Source organism: Papio anubis, chromosome X (genome assembly GCF_008728515.1).
Source record: "Papio anubis isolate 15944 chromosome X, Panubis1.0, whole genome shotgun sequence".
Classification (NCBI taxonomy): Eukaryota; Metazoa; Chordata; class Mammalia; order Primates; family Cercopithecidae; genus Papio; species Papio anubis.
In genome coordinates, this window is record NC_044996.1 from 71580942 (window position 1) to 71604912 (window position 23971).

General features: G+C 41.5%; 1 protein-coding gene across 4 annotated transcripts in view; it reads left to right on the plus strand.

Moving 5' to 3' along the window:
- The first annotated feature begins 19308 nt into the window (after positions 1–19308).
- Positions 19309–23971, plus strand: part of BRWD3 (bromodomain and WD repeat domain containing 3) — a 136124-nt gene continuing 131461 nt past the window's right edge. For 3 of the 4 annotated variants that reach the window (XR_004180854.1, XM_031660963.1, XM_031660964.1), the window contains exons 1-4: positions 19405–19730; positions 19866–19924; positions 20128–20157; positions 20572–20631. Coding sequence is in view for 3 of the 4 variants with exons in the window: in XM_031660963.1 (XP_031516823.1) it covers positions 19700–19730; positions 19866–19924; positions 20128–20157; positions 20572–20631 (180 nt within the window). In the remaining variant the exon portion in view is untranslated. Of the gene's footprint in view, positions 19731–19865; positions 19925–20127; positions 20158–20571; positions 20632–23971 lie in introns of all 4 variants that reach the window. The other variant, XM_003917932.3, reaches the window with a different exon arrangement.

Consider the following 23971-nt stretch of genomic DNA (forward strand, 5'->3'; position numbering starts at 1 on the left):
ATACTTTTTTTTAACTTTAGCTTTTGGTGTCATATCTAATAAACCATTTTCAAATCCAAGATTATGAAGATGTACATCTATGCTTTCTTTTAATGGTTTCATAGTTTTAGCTCTTACATTTATGTCTTTGATCCAGTTTGAGTTCATTTTGTATATGGTGTGGAGTAGAGCTCCAAATTCATACTTTTTCATGTGGATATCCAGTTGTTTTAGCACCATTTGTGGAAGAGACTATTCCTTATTCCTTTCCCCATTAAACTCTTTTGAAATTCTTGTCAAAAGTCAATTTACTAGAAATGTGAAGGTGTACTTCTATACCCTCAATTATTTTCTACTGATCTATGTCTATCCTTATGCCAGTATTTCACTGTCTTAAACACTAAAGCATTGTAGTAAGTTTTGATACCAAGAAGTGAGTCCTCCAACTTTGTTCTTTTTCAAGTCTCTTTTGACTATTCTGGTACGTTTCATTTCCAAAATAGTTTTAGGATCAGTTTGCCAGTTTCTAGGGGGGGAGGGGAACCACCTGGGATTTTTACACGCATTGTATCATTAATACATCTGTAAATTAATGCAATGCCTATAAAAGTATTGCAGTATTAACAATAGTGAGTCTTCTGATACATAAACATAGACTCCCTTTCCATTTGTTTAGGTCTTCTTTAACTGCTTTTAACCATGTTTTTGTGGTTTTTAGTAGAGAAACCTTGAATGGCCTTGGTTAAATTTATTCTCAACTATTTGATTCTGTTTGGTGCTACTGTGAATGGAATTGTTTTCCTAATTTTACTTTCAGAGTGTTCATTGAAAGTATACAAAAATACAACTGATTTTTGTAAATTGATTTTTTTTAATCCTGAAGATTTACATAACTTGTTTATTTGTTATAATAGATTTTAATGGATCATTTAGGATGTTCTATATAAAAAATCATGGTATCTATAAATAGAGTTTTTATCTTCCCTTTCTAAACAGGATGTCTTTTATTTCATTTTCTTGCCTAATTGCCCTTGCTAGAACCTGACGTAAAATGTTGAACAGAAGTGATGAAAAGAGACATCCTTTTTGAGTTTAATCCCTAAGATCAGTTAAGAATAAGCTCAGTCTTTACTCCATGAAGTATTATGTTAGCTGTGGGGTATTTTATAGATGCCTTTTGTCAAGTTAAAGTAGTTTCCTTTTATTCCTAGTTTATTCAATGTGTGTATGTGTGTGTGTTTGTGCGTGTTTATCATGAAGGAGTGTTGGGTTTTGTCAGACTCTTTTTCTGCAACTATTAACATAGTCAAGGGGCCAAGATGGCCGAATAGGAACAGCTCCGGTCTGCAGCTCCCAGTAAGACTAACGCAGAATGTGGGTGTTTCTGCATTTCCAACTGAGGTACCCAGTTCATCTCATTGGGACTGATTAGGCAGTGGGTCCAACTCACGGAGGGCAAGCAGAAGCAGGGTGGGACATCACTTCACCCAGGAAGTGCAAAGGACCAGGGACCTCCCTCTCCCCACCTGAGGGAAGCCACAAGGAACTGTGCTATCCAGCCAGGATACTATGCTTTTCTCACGGTTTGCAATCTGCAGATCAGGAGATTCCCTTGTGGGCCTAACCACCAGGGTCCTAGGTTTTAAGCAAAAAGCTGGGCGGCTGTTTGGGCAGACACCAAGCCAACTGCAGGAGTGTTTTATTTTTTGTACATTAGTGGCTCCTGGAACCCCAGTGACACAGAAACACTCCCCTGGAAATGAGACTGAAGCCAGGGAGCCAAGTGGTCTCGCTGAGTGGGTCCTACTCCCATAGAGTCCAGCAAGCTAAGCACCACTGGCTTGAAATTATCCCTGCCAGAACAGCAGTCTGAAGTCTGGGATGATTGAGGTGTGTGTGGGGGGAGGGGGGTGCGGGACGGGGCGGGGGGTGGGGGGCGCGTGGTGTCAGCCATTACTGAGGCTTTAGTAGGCGGTTTTTCCCTGACAGTGCTAAGGAAGCTGGGAGGTCTGGGCTGGGTGCAGAAAAGTGGCTGTGGCCAGACTGCTTCTCTAGATTCCTCCTCACTGGACAGGGTATATCTGAAGAAAAGGTAACAGCTCCAGTCAGAGGCTTATAAACAAAACCACCATCTCCCTGGGACAGAGCACCTGTGGGAAGGGGTGGCTGTGGGCGCAGCTTCAGCAGATTTTATCACGCCTTCCCGCTGGCTCTTAAGAGAGCAGCTGATCCTGACAAGAGGGATTCTCCCAGCACAGTGCACCAGCTCTGATAAGGGACAGACTGCCTCCTCAAGTGGGTCCCTGACTCCCGTGCCTCCTAACTGGGAGACATCTCCCAGCAAGAGTCGACAGACACCTCATACAGGAGAGCTCTGGCTGGCATCCAGTGGGTGCCCCTCTGGGAGGCATCTTCCAGAGGAAGAAACAGGCAGCAATCTTTGCTGTTCTGCAGCCTCTGCTGGTGATACCCAGGCAAACAGGGTCTGGAGAGGACCTCCAGCAAACTCCAGCAGACCTGCAGAAGAGAGGCCTGACCGTTAGAAGACAAACTAACAAACAGAAAGCAACAACATCAACATCAACATAAAGGATCCCTCACTAAAATCCCATCCAAAGGTCATCAGCCTTAAAGATCAAAGGTAGGTAAATCCACGATAAGGAAAAACTAGCACAAAAATACTGAAAATTCCAAAAACCAGAATGACTCTTCTCCTCCAAAGTATCACACTCCTCTCCAGCAAGGGCACAAACTGGATTAAGAATGAGACTGATGAGGCCTGTAATCCCAGCACTTTGGGAGGCCGAGGCGGGCAGATCACGAGGTCAGGAGATCGAGACCATCCTGGCTAACATGGTGAAACCTGTCTCTACTAAAAATACAAAAAAAAAAAAATTAGCTCGGTGTAGTGGGGGGCACCTGTAGCCCCAGCTACTTGGGAGGCTGAGGCAGGAGAATGGCATGAACCCGGGAGGTGGAGCTTGCAGTGAGCCAAGATCGTGCCACTGCACTCCAGCCTGGGTGACAGAGAGAGACTCCATCTCAAAAAAAAAAAAAAAAAAAAAGAATGAGACAGATGAATTGACAGAGTAGGCTTCAGCAAGTGGGTAATAACAAACTCCTCTGAGCTACAGGAGCATGTTCTAACCCAATACAAGGAAGCTAAGAACCTTGATAAAAGGATACAGGAACTGCTAACTACTATAACTACTTTAGAGAGTAACATAAATGACCTGATGGAGCTGAAAAACACAGCATGAGAACTTCGTGAAGCATATACAAGTTGAATTGATCAAGCGGAAGAAAGTCTATCAGAGATTGAAGATCAACGTACTGAAATAAGGTATGAAGATAAGATTAGAAAAAAAGGAATGAAAAGTAACAAACAAAGCCTCCAAGAAATAAGGAACTATGTGAAAAGACCAAACCTACGATTGATTGAGGTCCCAGAAAGTGACGGGGAGAATGGAACCAAGTTGAAACACACACTTCAGGATATTATCCCGGAGAACTTCCCCAACCTAGCAAGATAGGCCAACATTCAAATTCAGGAAATACAGAGAACACTAATAAGATACTCCTCGAGAAAAACAACCCTAAGACGCATAATCATCAGATTCTCCAAGATTGAAACAAAGGAGAAAACGTTAAGGACAGCCAGAGAGAAAGGTCAGGTTACCTACAAACGGCAGCCCATCAGACTAAAAGTGGATCTCTCTGCAGAAACCCTACATCCAGAAGAGAGTGGGGGCCAATATTCAACATCCTCAAAGAAAAGAATTTTCTTTTTTTTTTTTTTGAGACGGAGTCTCGCTGTGCTCCCAGGCTGGAGTGCAGTGGCCTGATCTCGGCTCACTGCAAGCTCCGCCTCCCGGGTTCAGGCCATTCTCCCGCCTCAGCCTCCCAAGTAGCTGAGACTACAGGCGCCCGCCACCACGCCCGGCTAGTTTTTTGTATTTTTAGTAGAGACGGGGTTTCACCATGTTAGCCAGGATAGTCTCGATCTCCTGACCTCGTGATCCACCCGCCTCGGCCTCCCAAAGTGCTGGGATTACAGGCTTGAGCCACCGCGCCCGGCCAAGAAAAGAATTTTCAACCCAGAATTTCATATCCAGCAAAATTAAGCTTCATAAGTGAAGGAGAAATAAAATCCTTCCCAGACAAGCAAATGCTGAGGGATTTTGTCACCTCCAGGCCTGCCTTACAAGAACTCCTGAAGGAAGCACTAAAAATGGAAAGGAAAAACCAGTAACAGCCACTGCAAAAACAGGGCAAATTATAATGACCAATGACACCATGAAGAAACTGCATCAACTAATGTGCAAAATAACCAGCTAACATCATGATGACAGCATCAAATTCACATATAACAATATTAACCTTAAATGTAAATGGCTAAATATCCCAATTAAAAGACACAGACTGGCAAATTGGATAAAGAGTCAAGACCCATCAGTGTGCTGTATTCAGGAGACCCATCTTATGTGAAAAGACACACATAGGATCAAAATAAAAGGATGGAGGAATATTTACAAAGCAAATGGAAAGCAAAAAAAAAAAGCAGGGCTTTCAATCCTACTCTCTGATAAAACAGACTTTAAACCAACAAAGATCAAAAAAGACAAAGAAGGGCATTATATAATGGTAAAGGGATCAGTGCAACAGGAAAAGCGAACTATCCTAAATAAATATGTACCCAATACAAGAGCATCCAAATTCATAAAGCAAGTTATTAGAGACCTAAAAAGAGACTGAGACTGTCACACAATAATAGTGGGAGGCTTTAATATCACACTGTCATTATTAGATAGATCAACAAGACAGAAAATTAATAAGGCTATTCAGGACTTGAACCCAACTCTGGACAAAGCAGACCTAACAGACATCTACAGAACTCTCCACCCCAAATCAACAGAATATACATTCTTCTCAGTGCCACATAGCACGTATTCTAAAATTGACCACATAATTGGAAGAAAAACACTCCTCAGCAAACACAAAAGAACAGAAATCATAACAAACAGTCTCTCAGACTACAGTGCAAGCAAATTAGAACTCAGGATTAAGACACTCACTCAAAACCACACAACTACATGGGAATTGAATAATCTGCCTCTGAATGATTACTAGGTAAATAACAAAATTAACACAGAAATAAGTAAGTTCTTTGAAACCAACGACTACAAAATGACAACATACCAGAATCTCAGGGACACAGCTAAAGCAGTGTTTAGAGGGAAATTTATAGCACTAAACGTCCACAACAGAAAGTGGGAAAGATCTAAAACTGACACCCTAACAGCACAATTGAAAGAACTAGAGAAGCAAAAGCAAATAAATTCAAAAGCTAGCAGGAGACAAGAAATAACTAAGATCAGAGCAGAACTGAAGGAGATAGAGACACAAAAAGCCCTTCAAAAAATAAATGAATCCAGGAGCTGGTTCTTTGAAAAGATTAACAAAATAGATGGACTACTAGCTAGACAAATAAGGAAGAAAAAAGAGAAGAATCAAATAGGTACAATAAAAAATGAAAAAGCAGATATCACAGAAATACAAACTACCATCAGAGAATACTACAAAACCTCTATGCAAATAAACTAGAAAATCTAGAAGAAATGGGTAAATTCCTGGATACATACACCCTCCCAAGACCAAACCAGGAACAAGGTGAATCCCTGAATAGACTGATAGCAAGTTCTGAAAGTGGGGCAGTAATTAATAGCCTACCAACCAAAAAACCCAGGACAAGACAGATTCACAGCTGAATTCTATCAGAGGTACAAAGAGGAGCTGGTACCATTCTTTCTGATACTATTCCAAACAATAGAAAAAGAGGGTCCCCTCCCTAACTCATTTTACGAGGCCAGCTGATACCAAAACCTGGCAGAGACACAACAATGAAAGAACATTTCAGGACAATATCCCTGATGATGGATGCAAAAATCCTCAATAAAATACTGGCAAACCGAATCCAGCAGCACATCAAAAAGCTTATTCACTACAGTCAAGTCAGCTTCATCTCTGGGATGCAAGGCTGGTTCAACATATGCAAGCCAATAAACATAACCCATCACATAAACAGAACCAATGACAAAAACCACGATTATCTCAATAGATTCAGAAAAGGCCTTTGATAAAACTCAACATCCCTTCATGCTAAAAACTTTCAATAAACTAGGTATTGATGGAATGTATCTAAAAATAATAAGAGCTATTTATGATAAATCCAAAGCCACTATCATACTGAATAGGTAAAAGCTGGAAACATTTCCTTTGAAAACAGGCACAAGACAAGGATGCCCTCTCTCACCACTCCTATTCAACATAGTTCTGGCCAGGGCAATAAGGCAAGAGAAAGAAATAAAGAGTATTCAAATAAGAAGAGAGGAAGTTAAATTGTCTCTGTTTGCAGATGACATGATTATGTACTTAGAAAACCCCATCATCTCAACCCACAAACTCGTTAAGCTTATAATCTACTTCAGCACAGTCTCAGGATATAAAATCAATGTGCAACAATCACAAGCATTTCTATACACCAACAATAGACAACCAAAGATCCAAATCATGAGCAAACCCCCATTCGCAATTGCTACAAAGAGAATAAAATAAAACAATAGAATACAACTTACAAGGGATGTGAAGGAACACTTCAAGGAGAACTACAAACCACTACTCAACAAAATAAAGAAGGACACAAACAAATGGAAAAGCATTCCATGTTCATGGATAAGAAGAATCAATATCATGAAACTGGCCATATTGCCCAAAGTAATTTATAGATTCAATGCTATTCCCATTAAGCTACCATTGACTTTCTTCACAGAATTAGAAACAACTACTTTAAATTTCATATGGAACCAAAAAAGAGCCCGTAAAGCCAAGACAATCCTAAGCAAAAAGAACAAAGCTGGGGGCATTATGCTATGTGACTTCAAACTATACTACAAGTCTACGGTAACCAAAACAGCATGGTACTGGTACCAAAACAGATATATAGACCAACGGAACAGAACAGAGACCTCAGAAATAACACCACACATCTACAACCATCTGATCTTCCACAAACCTGACAGAAACAAGCAATAGGGAAAGGACTCCCTATTCAGCAAATTGTGCTGGGAAAATTGGCTCGCCATAAGCAGAAAACAGAATCCAGACCCCTTCCTTAAACCTTATACAAAAATTAACTCAGGATGGGTTAAAGACTTAAATGTAAAACCCCAAACCATAAAAACCCTAGAAGAAAACCTAGGCAATACCCTTCAGAACATAGGCATGGGCAAAGACTTCATTACTAAAACACCAAAAGCAATGGCAACAAAAGCCAAAATTGACAAATGGGATCTAATTAAACTAAAGAGCTTCTGCACAGAAAAAGAAACTATCATCAGAGTGAACAGACAACCTACAGAATGGGAGAAAATTTTTGCAAGCTACCCATCTGACAATGGTCTAATAGCCAGAATCTTCAAGAAGTTTAAAAAAATTACGAGAAAACAAACAAACAAACAAACAACCCCATCAAAAAGTGGGCCAGGGATATGAACAGGCATTTCTCAAAAGAAGACATTTAGGGCTGGGCACGGTGGCTCATGCCTGTAATCCCAGCACTTTGGGAGGCCGAGAGGGGCGGATCACAAGGTCAGGAGATTGAGACCATCCTGGCTAACATGATGAAACCCCGTTTCTACTAAAAATACAAAAAATTAGCTGGGCGTGGTGGCGGGAGCCTGTAGTCCCAGCTACTTGGGAGGCTGAGGCAGAAGAATGGCATGAACCTGGGAGGCAGAGCTTGCGGTGAGCAGAGATCGCGCTACTGCACTCCAGCCTGGGCGACAGAGCGAGACTCCATCTCAAAAAAAAAAAAAAAAGACATTTAGGCAACCAAGAAATATATGAAAAAAGGCTCATCATCACTGGTCATTAGAGAAATGCAAATCAAAACCACAATGAGATAACATCTTATACCAGTTACAATGGTGATTATTAAAAAGTCAGGAAAGAACAGATGCTGGTGAGGCTCTGGAGAAATAGGAACACTTTTACACTGTTGGTGGGAGTGCTAATTAGTTCAACCATTGTGGCAGACAGTGTGGCTATTCTTCAAGGATCTAGAACCAGAAATAACATTTGACCCAACAATCCCATTACTGGGTATATACCCAAAGGATTATAAATCGTTCTACCATAAAGACACATGCACATGTATATTTATTCTAGCACTATTTATAATAGCAAAGACTTGGAACCAACCCAAATGTCCATAAATGATAAAATGGATAAAGAAAATGTGTCACATATTCACTATGGAATACTATGCAGCCATAAAAAAGAATGAGTTTATGTCCTTTCCAGGGACAAGGATGACACTAGAAGTCATCATTCTCAGCAAACTAAAACAGGAACAGAAAACCAAACACTGCATGTTCTCATTCATAAATGGGAGTTGAACAATGAGAACACATGGGCACAGGAGTGGAACATCACACACTGGGGCCTGTCGGGGGGTAGGGTGCAAGGGGAGGGAAGGCATTAGGACAAATACTTAATGCATGCAGGTCTTTAAGCCTAGATGATGGGTTGATAGGTGCAGAAACCACCATGGCACCTGTATACCTATGCAACAAACTTGCATGTTCTGCACATGTATCCCAGAACTTAAAGTAAAATTAAAAAGAAAAAAAAAAAGATGGTCATGTGAGTTTTGTCTTGTATTCTGTAAATATTGTGTATTACTAATTGTTTTTCACACGTTATACTTACCTTGCATTCCTTAGATAAATCCCATTTGATAATAGTTTATAATCCTTTTTATATGTTTGAACTTATATTACTGGCATTTTGTCAGATTTTTGCATCTATATTCATAAGAGATAAAATTGACAGGTTTTTTGGCTGGATGTGGTGGCTCACACCTGTAATCACAGCACTTTGGGAGGCTTAGGTGGATGGATCACTTGAGGTCAGGAGTTCGAGACCAGCCTGGCCAATCTGATGAAACCCCGTCTCTACTAAAAATGCAAAAATTAGCCAGGCATGATGGCACACGCCTGTAATTCGAGCACTTTGGGGAGGCCAAGGTAGGCTGATCATGAGGTCAGGAGTTCAAGACCATCCTGGCCAATCTGATGAAACCCCATCTATACTAAAAATACAAAAATTAGCTGGGCGTGGTGGCACATGCCTGTAGTCCCAGCTACTCAGGGGGCTGAAGCAGGAGAATTGCTTGGACCCAGGAGGCGGAGGTTGCAGTGAGCCGAGATCGTGCCACTGCACTCCAGCCTGGCCAACAGAGGGAGTTTTTTTTAAAAAAAAAAAAAAAAAAAAAAAAAATTTCTCATGATGTTTTTGTTTGCTTGTGACATCAGGGTAATACTGGCCTTATAGAATGAGTTGGGAAATGTCCACCTCTCTTTCATTTTTTTGAAGAATTTTAAAGAATTGCCATTAATTCTTATTTATTTATTTATTTAGAGACAGAATCTCACTTTGTCACCCAGGCTGGAGTGCAGTGGTGTGGTCATGGCTCACTGCAGCCTTGATCTCTTGGACTCAAGTGCTCCTTCCACCTCAGCCTCCTTAGTAGCTGGAACTGCAGGCATGAACTACCACACTTAGCTAATTTTTGTATTTTTTCTGTGGACATGAGGTTTCACCATGTTGCCCAGGCTGGTCTCGAACTCCTGGGATGAAGCAATACATCCATGTTGGCCTCTCAAAGTGCTGAGATTACAGGTGTGAGCCACTATGTCCAGCCTATGAATTCTCCTTTAAATGTTTGATATAATTAACCAGTGAAGCCATATACGTGTAGGCTTTATTTGTTGAAAGGGTTTTTTTTTTTTTTTTTAATTATTAGCTTAATACTTTTATTATAAATATATTTAGAATTTCTATTTTTTTCCTTGAGTCCATTTTGATAGATTATGTATTTCTAAGAATTTTCCATTTCATTTAGGTTATCTAATTGGTTGGCATACACTTCTTCTCAATATTATAACCCTCTCTTGTTTCTGTGAGTTTGGCAGTAACATCTCTTTTATTCCTGATTTCAGTAATTTGAGCCTTCTCTCTTTGTTTTTCCTTGGTCAGCCTTTATTGTATTCATCTCAAAGTAATTTTCTTTTTTTTTTTTTTTTTTTTCTTTGACTTGTTATTTAGGAATGTGCTATTTTCTTTTCTTTTCTTTTCTTTTTTTTTTTTTAAGTGAGTCTCACTCTGTTGCCCAGGCTGGAGTGCAGTGGCACAATCTCAGCTCACTGCAACCTCCGCCCCTGGGGTGCAAGTGATTCTCCTGCCTCAGCCTCCGAGTAGCTAGGTTTACAGGCGCCTGCCACTGCACCAAGCTAATTTTTGTATTTTTAATAGAGACAGGGTTTCACCATCTTGGCCAATCTGGTCTTGAACTCCTGATCTCCTGATCTACCCATCTTGGCCTCCCAAAGTGTTGGGATTACAGGCATGAGCCACTGTTCCCGGCCTTCATTTTTTTTTTTTTTTTGGAGATGGAGTCTTACTCTGTTGCCCAGGCTGGAGCACAGTGGCGCGATCTCAGCTCACTGCAACCTCTGCCTCCCAGGTTCAAGCAATTCTCCTGCCTCAGCCTCCTGAGTAGCTGAAATTACAGGTGCATGCCACCACACCAGCTAATTTCTGTATTTTTAGTAGAGACGGAGTTTCACCATGTTGGCCAGGCTGGGCTTGAACTCCTGACCTCGTGATCTGCCTGCCTTGGCCTCCCAAAGTGTTGGGATTATAGGCATGAGCCACCACACTGGCCTTGTTATATTAATCCTATTTATATTTTCTTGTTCTCTGCATCTGTTCCTGTGGCTTTAAGGTGCCATCTGGAATTACTTCCATATCCCAATACGGCTTTGTTCCAATCCATCTTCTTTTTGCTGTTATTGGCAGATACATAATATTTCTATATGTTATAGGGTGAACCATGCATTACATACACATTGTTTCATAAAACTGTTTTCTAAATAATTTAAGAAAGGAGAATAAATACGCATTTATATTCCCTTTTATAATTACATAACTATCTTTACCATTGCTCTTTGTTTTTCGTGTGGATTTGAATTACTTTCTGGATTCAGTTGCTTTCAGCTTAAACAATTCTCTTTGGTATTTCTTGTAATGTAGGTCTGCTAGAAACAAACTTTCTCACTTTATGTGGAAAAGTTTTATTTCATCTTCAATGTTAAAGTTAGCTTTGCTGAATATATGATTTTTGTTTAATGAATGTTTTCACTGGGCACATTGAGTATGTTATCACACTGCCTTCTGGCCTCCATTGTTTCTGGTGAGAAGTCAGCTTTTAATCTTCCTTCGTAAATTTCTAAGTGATGAGTCATTTTTCTCTTGCTGCTTTCAAGATTTTCTCTTTGTCTTCTAGCATTTTTATTATAATATGTCAGCTTGTGGATCTCTGCATTTATCTTACTTGCAGTTCATTGAGCTTTCTGCATGTGTTGATTAATGTTTTTCAATAAATTGGGAAGTTTTTAGCCATTATTTCTTTATTTTTTTCTGCTTCCTTCTCTTTCTTTCCTAATAGTCCCCTTACACATATGTTGGTGCATATAATGTCCCATAATTCTCCGAGGCCCTCTTCATTTTCCTTCATTCTTGTTTTCTCTGCTCTTTAGAGTTAATATGCTCTATTAATCTGTAATCAAGCTTGTTAATTCTTTATTCTCCCAGTTCAAATGGACTCTTGTTCCCTCTAGTGAGTTTTTCATTTCAATTATTGTTCTTTTGAACCCCAGAATCTCTATTTCATTTTTAAAAATATTTCCTCTTTTTATTTATATTCTCTGTTTGATTTGACATTAACATCACACCTTCTTTCATTTCTTTAATACTAGTTTCCTTTAGTCCTTCAAATATATTTATCATGGTTACTTTGAAGACTTTGTCTACTAAATCTGACATCTGGTAATTTTCTTTTTTTTTTTTTTTTGAGACGGAGTCTCGCTCTGTCGCCCAGGCTGGAGTGCTGTGGCCGGATCTCAGCTCACTGCAAGCTCCGCCTCCCGGGTTCACGCCATTCTCCTGCCTCAGCCTCCAGAGTAGCTGGGACCACAGGCGCCCGCCACCTCGCCCGGCTAGTTTTTTGTATTTTTTAGTAGAGACGGGGTTTCACCGGGTTAGCCAGGATGGTCTCGATCTCCTGACCTTGTGATCCGCCCGTCTCGGCCTCCCAAAGTGCTGGGATTACAGGCTTGAGCCACCGCGCCCGGCGACATCTGGTAATTTTCATAGGCAGTTTCTGTTGCCTGCTCTTTTGGTAGTGTACAGTTTATACTTTCCTGTTTATTTGCATGCCTCAAAGTTTTTTGTTAGAAACTAGATATTTTAGATAACATATTGTAGCAACCCTGGGTACTTGTTCTTCCCACTGCAGGTCTTATTATTTTTGTGTGCTTATTAACTTCATTGTGTGAAACCGCTGATGTTGTTGGTCGGGGGGTACAGTCTTGGGTAGGCACATAATTACCCTGGGATAACACTGATTTTGGCAGGGCTCCCTTTAACTGCCTCTTTCCCCGACCACAGCCAGCTCTTATATCACTCTAATTAGCTGCTGATTGCTGTTTTGTTTTCGACAACACCCTGGGGCATAAACTGCTTCACAGACTGATCCCATCAAATCTGGGCACCTTAGTAGGAATATTTTCTTAGGTTAGTGTTTAGGACTTGCTCTGACTCTTGGAGGACTCTTTTTTGCTGCCTTTTCCCTCTGTCTTCTCTCCAGTAAACTGGCTGGCCTACAGTTTAGCCTATAATTTTAATAAATTTATCAGTTTTCTCCCCCTTCTTTGTTCTTGACAGCACCCTTAGGCTTGAATTTTTCCACACCCAGTTGCAAATAAAGTCAGTTATTTTAGGGAGAGATTCAGAGCTCTCTCTTTTAAGGCCTACCTTTCCCTTAGGGCAGAATCTCTGAGCCACAGTTCTGGTCCTGGAGACTGGAACAATGGCACAATTCTCTCTGATATCTCTGCTTGAGAATACCAGTGCTTGGTGGAGGAAGAAGACAATAGCCCTAAATCTCTTTAGCTTGCCTCTCTTAGAATACATCTACTGCTCCTTAATCCAGGGCCAGGGAGATTGATGCCCTAGTATGCTCAGTACCACCAATGCTCAAGATTTAGCTTTGTCCTATGGTTAGGGGCAGGGTGGAAAAAAGGAGCCACCACCTCTTGGCCATACCAAACCAGAACTTAGCCTCAGCAACAGGTAATTGGGGGAAGCATGAGAAATGGTGATGTCCTGCTCCTCCTAGGAAGATAGCCCTCTAACTGAGATCTAGGAGGAATAAGGAGTCTTGTATTTTTGGATATTTCAGTCTAGAGTAGAGCTTCCCTCTTCACTGGGCTGGGAGGCAAGGTTGGAAGAGTGGGTTTTGGTTCATTTACCACAAACTTTCACTGTTCTTAAAATTTTAGTAGCTTTTTCTTGAATAAATGATTTTTCATTTGTTTAATGTCATTAGAAACATTTCCAGAGACTTTAGATGGTTGTTTATATAATTTTCACCAGTTTCACTATGAGCTGGTTCACAAAGTTCCTCAGGCTGCATGACAGAAGTGGCATGTATCAATTTACATGTAATGTTAGTATTGATGTAGGTGGAATTATACTATATTAATTCGTTTTTGATATCTCATGTCTTTTTTGTTCTATTTCTCCTTTCCTGCTTTCTTTGGTACTAAGTAAATATTTCCTAGTAAAATTTTTGATTTTTTCCACTATATTTAAAAAATTTTCTTAGTGGTTGCGCGATGGTTTGCCATATGCTTCTTAGCTAATCAGAATATACTTCATTTTTTAAAATTTAATTTAATTTTTTTTAGAGACAAGGTCTTGCTCTTTTTCCCAGAGGTGAGTGCAGTGGTGCAATCACAGCTCACTGCAAGCTCAAAATCCTGGGCTCAAGTGATCTTCCCACCTTAGCCTCCTGAGTAGCTGGACCTACTGGTGTATGCCACCACACCTCACTGTTTTTTGTTTTTCTTTGCAGAGACAGGGTTCTCACTATGTTGCTTAGGCTGGTCTCAAACTTCTAGCCTCAAGCGATCCTCCCACCTTGGCCTCCCAAAGCACTGGGATTACAGGTATGAGGCACCATGCCCAGCCTTATACTTCATGTTTCTGTTATCTCTTTTGAGGTATACAAATGCTACTCTTTTATAGCTCTATTCCCTCTTGTCTCTTTTTTCCATTATTATTCATATTACATCCATGCAATGTTAAAATATGTTAATATATTATGATGCATGTAACATATTAAACATAATACATTATTTTAATTATTACTCTATATAATTTTTTAAAAAGCTGAGATAATAAAAGGAAGCAACTATTTACTTACAGTTATATTAATCTTATTGATTTAACACTTCTGTTCTTCCATCTCAGTATTTCCTACCATTTTTCTTTTCTCCTGCCTTCCTAGGGAGAACCATTAAGTTTTTAACATTTATATTCCATTAGAATGTGATTTTTTTCTTTTTTTAATTTGAGATAGAGTCTCACTCTGTTGCCCAGGCTGGAGTGTAGTGGTGCGATCTTGGCTTACTGCAACCTCTGCCTCCTGGGTTTAAGCAATTCTTGATTCTCATGCCTCAGCCTCCTGAGTAGCTGGGATTACAGGAGTGCACTACCATATCCGGCTAAGTTTTGTATTTTTAGTAGAGACAGAGTTTTGCTATGTTGACGAGGCTGGTCGTGAACTCCTGGCCTCAAGTGATCTGCTCGCCTTGGCCTCCCAAAGTGCTGGGATTACAGGCATGAGCCACTGAACCCGGCTTAAAATATGCTTTTTTTTTTTTTGAGGCCAGTCTCACTCTGTCGCCAGGCTGGAGTGCAGTGGCGGGATCCAGCTCACTGCAAGCTCCGCCTCCTGGGTTCCACTTGTTCCTGCCTCCAGCCTCCCGAGTAACTGGGACTACAGGCGTCCGCCACCTGCGCCCGGCTAATTTTTGTATTTTTTTTTAGTAGAAGCGGGGGTTTCCCGTGTTAGCCAGCATGGTCTCGATCTCCTGACCTGGTGATCCGCCCGTCTCGGCCTCCCAAAGAAGTGCTGGGATTACAGGCTTGAGCTACAGCGCCCGGCCTAAAATATGCTTTTAAAGACCAAAGTAAAATAAAAATGTGTTGGTGGATTGAATTGTGTCCTCCCAAAAGATGTCCATGTCCTAACCCCAGTAATTGCGAATATGATCTTACTTAGAAATAGGGTCTTTGTGGGTGTAATTAAGTTAGGGTTCTGGAGATGAGATCATCCCGGATTAAGCGTGAGCCTGAAATCCAATGACTTATAAGAAAAGAGAGAGGAAGATTTGACATGTCATATGAAACAAGGCCTTATGAAGGTGGAAGAGGACATTAGAATTATGCGCTCACAAACCAAGGAATGCCAGGAGCCACCAGAAGCTGGAAGAAGCAAAGGATTCTCCCCTAGAGCATGGTCTTGGCAAACACCTTGATTTTGGACTTCTGGCCTCTAGAACTGTGAGGGAACAAATTTTTGTTGTTTTAAGCCACCCAGATTGTAATAACTTGTTATGGCAGCCCTAGAAAACTAGTATACCTACCAAGTAAACATTCCAGATTTATCTTCTACGTAAATCAATTTTTGCTTCAGTTTATAAAAACTTTCCTCCCTGTCCGTGTAAGACTTTGGCCACAGGGTTTAGAGCAGTGATTCTATTGTTACAAAATACTTCAAACATTAGTCCTCATTTATTAGTATTGATCTTGAACAACAAACAAACACATTTCATGGGAACACATACATTTCAATAACTTTCCTATTCCCTATCTAGGCATTACAATCAAGAAAGTAGCAGGGAAGTTGTGCCAGTTCATCAATTTGTTGCTTATCATCTCCAAATTCACCATTATTGACTGCTCTGTGAAAATGGATCTGAGCCATTTAAGTATTTTTCCTTTTGTCAGCTGGCACTGAAGCTTTTCCAGTAGAGGAAACTGGAAAGATGGTGCAGAAGGAAAAGGTTTTGCTCCCTGCTTCTGGCCGGCTTACTGGGTAGGGTGTTCCTGCAGCTTGTGCAGCTCTCTCCAGTGGTTGGCTTCTGTGCTGCAGTTTTGGCAGCATCAGGCAGCTTCCCCTGGCACCCTCCCTCTTGCAGTTTTTGTAGTAAAGTTCCTCTGCTGAAATACTTCCCTATGAACATCCTTCTCAGGCACTCTAGCAGGCTAATTGCAGAGGGTGGGTTTCCAGCAAGTTCTAGAATGCAGAGTTCCAGTAATTTCCAGAGGTTGGAGTTTCAGCAAGTTCTGCCCATAAGGAAATACAGAATCTTCTGGCCGTAGAGTGAGTCTCCACTGGCTGTGTTCTCTCCAAGAAGGTCTGGATCTCAGCTAAGGGCAGAGTAGCACGTGGAGGGTGGCCATCTCAGTTCAGGGGAGTGGTGGCTATCATATCTACTATTACATACTTGCTATATCTATGGTATTTGAGTTCTCTTTACTTCTTTGCTTTTTTTTTTTTTTTTTGGGGGTGAGGTCTGGCTCTGTCGCCCAGGCTGGAGTGCAGTGGCGGATCTCCGGCCACTGCAGCCTCCGCCTCCCGGGTTCCATGCATTCTCCTGCCTCAGCCTCCCGAGTAGCTGGGACTACAGAAGCCCTGTCCTTGACTAGTTTTGTATTTTTAGTAGAGGCGGGGGTTTCACCGTGTTATCCAGGATGGTCTCGATCTCCTGACCTGGTGATCCAGCCGTCGGCCTCCCAAAGTCACTGGGATTACAGGCTTGAACTGCAGCGCCCGGCCTGCTTCTTTTTTTTTTTTTTTTTTTTTGGGGTGAGTCTGCATCCTGTCGCCCAGCAGGCTGGAGTGCAGTGGCGGATCTCAGCTCACTGCAAGCTCCGCCTCCCGGGTTCCGCCATTCTCCTGCCTCAGCCTCCCAAGTAGCTGGGACTACAGTAGCCGCCACCTAAGCCCGGCTAGTTTTTTTGTATTTTTAGTAGAGCGGGGTTTCACCGTGTTAGCCAGGCTGGTCTCAAACTCCTGACCTGGTGATCCACCGTCTGACCTCCCAAGTGCTGGGAGTTGCAGGCTTGAGCCACGGCCCGGCCCGGCCTACTTCTTTACTTCTCTTTACTTCTTGCTAGCTAAGCCCTCATCATTCCAATTTCCTGTTATCATTAATAATTATTTATCTTAAACTTCCCTTATTCAAATGATCATGGGCTTTTTCCCTCCTGAATGAACTCAGACTGATACACAGGCGATCATGGAATCGCCACATAAATTTTGAAAGAGTACACAAATATATTTTCACATGAATTTTATAACAATTCCTTGAAGTAGACATGGCAAGTACTATTTATTATTCACATTTTACAGGTGAGGAATGAGGTTCACAGGCTGTGAGTGAACCAAAGTCATAGTCATTTTTATCATTTGTAAAATGAGAATAACAATCGAACCTGTCTCCTAGGGTCATTGTAAAGATTAAATGAGGTAAGCACGTAAAAGTGCTTAGGAGATGATAATGGCTTGTTAAGTGTTAACTGTTACATACAGGTCAAACATCCCTAATCTAAAAACCCAAAATTCAAAATGCTCCAAAATCCAAAATTTTTGAGTGCCAACATGATGACACAAATGGAAAATTCCACATCTGACCTCAAGTGGAGGATCACAGTCAAAAGGCAGTCAAGACTTTGTTTCATGCACAAAGTTATTGAAAATATTATATAAAATTATCTTCAGTCTATGTGTATAAGGTATAAATGAAACAAATAAAATTCACATTTAGACTTGGGTCTTATAGCTGAAATATCTCATTATGTATATGCAAATATTCCAAAATCTGAAAAAGTCCAAAATCCAAAGTATTTCTGGTCCCAAGCACTTTAGATAAGGAACACTCAACCTGTACATTATACTTGAACTATAAAAGTATTTAGTCTGGTATTTTGCCAAACTACTTGCAATAAGTTGTCTGGGTCTCATGTATCTTTTTGTATCATTTTGTTTTACCAATTATTCGTATTTGTTTTGTCAAGTTGCATAGCAATAACAACCAAAGATAAGCCTATCACTTCACAATTACCTCCTGTGGTTATTGCTTTCTGAGGAAAAAAAAAAAAAATTACAAGTGAGAGCTAATCAACCTAGGCTAAGTTTGGTCAGCTTAGAAATTCAAGGCCCACTGTGGTCAATGGCAGAGCTCTGAGTGAGGAAACCCAATTCCCAAGAATATAGTCCTAAATTTAGATGAACCTTCAAATTGGAATATTTCAGTGTAAATAATACATGCAACTTAAAATGCATTTCTAGTATCATCAGGTTTAGGTGAGGGAGTGCGGTGAGGACAGGATGTTAAGGGAAAGTAGGGAAGAAAAGGACCTAGTTTACTAATCTGTGTCAATTATCATACCAACCCCTTTGATCACTGAAGATTTCAGCAACCAAATACTGAAGGTCAGTGCGGTACCAAGAGTTGGGGTTATATATTAAACAGTGTAGTCCCGAACCTGTAGAAAACTATTGAAACCTTGCATAGAGATAGGCAAAAATACAGAAAGATTATTGAAAACTCTTGGTTAAAGTACTTCAGTAGTATTTGAAAACACAATAGGAAATTACCCTGTAGGAATGGGATAGATACGGCACGTGTTAAACTTTCAGAAGGGGGAACATGCTTCACGGTTGACTGCAAATTTCTCATGCAATACTTGTCAGAATCCGGGAGCATTTTAAGTGGTCTTCTAACAATATAAGCCCCGCATTTTTGACTGGTAAGTACAACATTTTCATTTGGTTACTACTACTACTACTACTACTAATTTTAAACAGAAACAAGTCACGACCAAATAGCGACTCTTATCCTCCCCCAGGCATAAAACCCTTTAGCCAGCTAGCCGCCTTTCCACGGGGTAGAGTGTAAACAAACAAATAAAACCGCTTTGGTGCCGGGAGGAAAAAGGGGAAAGGAGTCGAGTCAAAACACCTTCTCTCAAGTTCCTCAGGATCAACCCAGGGGGAAGGGTCCTCCACCGGAAAGGGCCGGATTGCCTTCACAGGAAGGGCAAGTCACTCCGGAGCTCGCAGACGCGAATGCCACCACAGAGTTCCAAGACGGCTGCCAGAGCGTCGGCCGTCAGTTAGCACCTCCCCCTCTTTCCCAGAGCTGTAGCTAAGCAACCATTGGGCTCCGGGAGAGTCTAGGCTCGGCTGCTGTATTAGTGCCTCTAGCGGGGAACTATGAGCACTGCAAAACCCTATCACCATTTTTACCCTCCCCTCTCTCCACCCCCTTTGCCCCCGCCCACCTCTTCGCCACTTCGGCTCCTCCCTCTTCTTCTCGCTCCGTCTATTTCTCTCTCTCTCTCCCCCCCCCCCCCCCCCGCGTCTCTCTCTCTCTCTCTCTCTCTCTCTCTCTGTACTCTCTCCCTCTCTCTTCTCTCTCTCTGTCTCTCTCACTCACTCTCTCCTTCTCCCTCTCCCTCTCCTCTCTCTCCTTCCTCCTCCGCCTCCTCAGCTCTTGGGCTAGAATATCTATGGGTCGAAACGTGATGCGATGAATTCGAGAGAGAGCGAAACTAGGACGAGGAGTGCGGCGGAAGCGGCGGGACTCCCGGGCATGGGGGCTTCACCACAATAGAGGCAGCGCCCCCACCCGCCCCCGCCAGCCCCTCCGGAGCGAAGCCCCCAAACCCCCTCGGGAAAAGGATGGCGGCGGCACCTACCCAGATCGAAGCCGGTGGGTAGCTGTGTCGGGGGGTGGGGGGTGCTAAGGGAATGGGGGCTTAGCGCGAAGGCTGTCAGTTTCTTTTGAAAAAGCTTCTATTTCTCTTCTCTTCATCCCTCTCAACCTCTTTTCCCCCTTCTTCCCTAGAGCTGTATTACCTGATCGCTAGGTTCTTGCAGTCTGGACCCTGCAACAAATCCGCTCAGGTAAGGGGAAGAAAGAGATCTGGGAGTCGTGGTGAATGATCCCAGTGGGGAAATCGAGGCAGCGGGACGAGCAGTTCCGCTGAGGGTGAGGGATAGGCCGGCCTTGACTACTCAAACAGTCAGCGGCTGGGCTTTAAGTGTGGAGGGAGGAATGGGTTGTTGGCCCGAGCTGCTCCTCATATCTGTGTTTCCCTTTTGCTCAGGTGCTAGTGCAGGAGCTCGAGGAGCATCAGGTACGGAGCCCCTTCGGGAAGGGTGGGGAGGGTTGAGGTGAGACTGGAGGAGAAGGGGAGGGCAAGTCAGGGGCGGAAGACTGGCCGGGATAGAGGCTTCGATCTGGGTACCCGTTGCTGTTGTCACCGGGGTGAATTGGCTTCTTCCCTCAAAAGGGGCAGACAACGCTGGGGTCTTAACTCGTCTCCGCTTTATGCTTGTGGGAGGCGGTTTTTCAGGATTTCCTTCTCCGCGGCCCCCCTTCCCCCCCCATATACTCGTCTAGCTCTGAGCCAATAGCTATCAGGCCGAGAGAAATAAAGACGCTAAAGTGTTGAGGCTGGGACACAGGTTGGGTCCAGTTGATGGGGAGCGGAGGCTTTTCCTTCATCATTTGCCCCCCCCTTCCCCCCTTCTTTTCGTCCGGCCCCCAGCTGATTCCGCGCCGCTTAGATTGGGAGGGGAAAGAGCACCGAAGAAGCTTCGAGGATCTGGTGAGTAAAGTTTTCATTTCAACTTAACCTAACTCTTTCACCACTCCCTCCCCACCTTGTACCCCCAACCCGCTCCCCACCTCTCAGCCGACGAGGTTCTAGAGCTCAGTGCAGAGCCAAAGAACGACTGCCCCTTCCCCCATCCCTGCTAGTCGGAAAAAGGGTACCTTGCCCTCCCCTTGGCCCTGCTTGTTTCCACCCGAAAACTTTGAAGAATGTGAGTTGATTATCAGAGGTGCCGTGTTGTGGATTATGAATATGTTACAAACATTGGGGAAGGCCCATTGTAGGCGGAAAAGGGAGAGAAACCAAGGGGTTATCTTGGGGCACGTACTAAGGTCTGACGCTGGCCAATGACAGCGTTGGTAACAGCCCGGAGTTCCGGATTAGTGGAAGAAAACTGGTTTCTGGTTGGTCCTGGCCTGAAATACGGGAACTAAGGCCAGGCTTGGTCTTTTTTTCGGGGGGGGGTTAAGGGGGAGGCGTGGGAGGAAGGGGCTCTGGAGGGGAATTGACGGACCAGGGATTAGGTAAAACGACATAATTAAAAATAATAAGGAACGTCAAGCCAATTTCAAATTTTGCCGGTTAGGTTATGGTCTACTGAGTAAAAGCATAATCGTTATGTATCTCTGATTTTATAAGCTCATTCAATCACCAGTTAAGTCGCATTTTCATAGACCCGTTTTCACTAAATAAAAACTGAGTTATCACTTTTTGAGAATTGGTGAAACATGATTTTGGGTTTACAGGGAGACAACAATGGACATATTTGAAAATGGAATATACTTTAGTGAAGGACCAAAGGCATTGGATTGTCTGAGTTGTTTCTTCTGCAAATATAATTCATAGTATAAATATACTTTGTATTCAGCATTGACACACAAAAACAGGTGATCCTTTTTATTTTGCGGGGGAGGTTCCCTTGTGTTAGCTGCTGCCACAGTGCATTGGAGGGTAGTGAAAGGAGAAAGGAATGATGTTACTAAAATCTAAATTCAGCTATCTTTCCTTCAAATAAGATCCAAGTGGAGGAAAATCGGACAAAGTTAAAGTTAAAGTTGGAGGTGTATGGTAGACTCTAAATATAAATGATTTAAAATTTGCTTGCAATAGGACTATATTTAAATTGCTTTAGTGTTCATTTTGTTATTTTTGTTTATATTATAACAGTGAGGCCACATTTTTATCAAGTCTACCGATTGTATAGTTTTCTTATATTTTGCAAGTCACAGAAAATGGTATAATTGTGATAAGGGTAAACTCGACCATCTGTACTATTATTAGTAACAATTTCTCAGATGGAGAAAAATTAGTTTTGAAAAACTTCATGTACTGCCAGGTTAATTTGTAGTCAGTCTTTCTGTTGGACTTAAGTCTTTCCCTCCCCCTAAAAGAGGCAAAAACAACAATGCCCACTAATATGTTTTAACACTTAATGACTGTTACAGGTTTTTGTATATAGTTTCAATACTGAGGTGTATTGAAAATGTTTTCCTTTACATTTGTCCCTCTCACAGCCTATATGTGTTTTTTTAAGTAAGTGACAAAGGAGATTAAAAGGAAAAAGCTTTTTTGAAACTAACTTGACGGTGATAAAAAGGAAATGAAAATCAAAGTAATTAAAAAATAGAGTCTCCTGACCAAAAAAACCCCAACCACCCAGTTTACTAGACTTTTCCTCATATTGTAAAGACATATTTTTACATAATTGTGATCAGTGTCCATTTTATGCTTCATATTTTTCTTAACATTGAAAAATGTACTTGTGTATTTGAATACTCATCATTATTTTAATGGTAAGAAAAAATTCAGTTGTATTTAAGGTACTATATAATTTGAACCAAGCTTCCAGCTGAGCATTTGAGCTACTTCCAGACTTATTTTACTAATAACTTTGCATAGTTAGGTGGTCTTTTTCTGCTTTTCACTTTCTCCCCTATCCCTTCTGCCCCCAGTTATTTTCCTGGACTTTATTCTCTAAAGTGGAGTTACCAGTTCAAAGGGTCTCATGAGTTTTATAGCTCTTGTCATATATTGTTTGCTCTCCAGAAGACTGTACGAATTTATAATGTCATAATCTAGGTATTTAGAGTGAGTTTTTTAATAGTTTTAAATCATTCGGTTTCTTTAATATTTAATAGATGTCAGTAGCTCTTGGTTGACTTAGGTAGCTTTTTTTCATTACTGGTGAGGCTTGACCTTTAAGGAATTAAAAAAAATGGTTAATTCTTACATATACTCAATTTTAATCTATCTTTTAAATATTTTCTGTTTTTATATTTTCTTATTTTTTTATGTACACAGAGTTTCTTCTATTGTTTGAACATTATAGTTTAGATACTATGGTTTTCTTTTACATGTCTATGGACTTCTTTGTAAGGGAAGATGGGCAGGGTTGAGTGATAATTTGAACAGACGTGTAGTGGCTGAGAAGGGAATGTGCAGTGTTGGTTTGATTGCTAGTTTTGTCAGTAATATTGTTGATTAAAATTATTTCACAGCTGAGCTGATTTTGAGTGGCTTCTTTGTAGAAGAGATGGGATACTTTTTCTTGGGGTAGGTTTTTTTTTTTTTTTTGGATGGAGTCTTGCTCTATCGCCAGGCTGGAGTGCGGTGTCGGGATCTTGGCTCACTGCAACCTCCGTGTCCCAGGTTCAAGCGATTCTCCTGCTTCAGCCTCACAAGTAGCTGGAACTACAGGTGCACGCCACCATGCCCAGCTAAATTTTGTATTTTTTAGTAGAGATGGGGTTTCACCATGTTGGCCAGGATGGTCTTGATTTCTCAACCTCACGATCCGTCTACCTTGGCCACCTCAGCATCCCAAAATGCTAGGATTACAGGCGTGAGCCACCGTGCCCCACCTGGGGTAGGTATTTTTTAAATTGCTATTGGAATGATGGATTTATAAAGTGTGGTCCTTGATTTAGCTGCATGTTTTGGATTGAAATTTAGGGCAAAATATTAATAAATAGTATCATCTTGATTTATCTGGAATATTACATTATATAACAGTACTACAAACTTAAGGTGTATTGAGGTATGAAAAGGAAAGAAGACAAATGTTCAATGAAGTGTTAACTAGGATATCAACATAGTAAATTGGGGTTGCATGGCCACGTATACTGCATATACGAGACAAAAATCCTACCTTTTTGTTCATATGTATACTTGCATTTGAACCGATTGTCATTAATACTTAATTTATCCAGAATAATATTAAGGTAATGATAAATTGGATTTCTTCAACATTTCATTACTATTAGTAGTAGTAATGAAATCCTTACCTTCTGTTTTCTGAAACAATCATATGATTCCGTGTTTACACTAAACTACA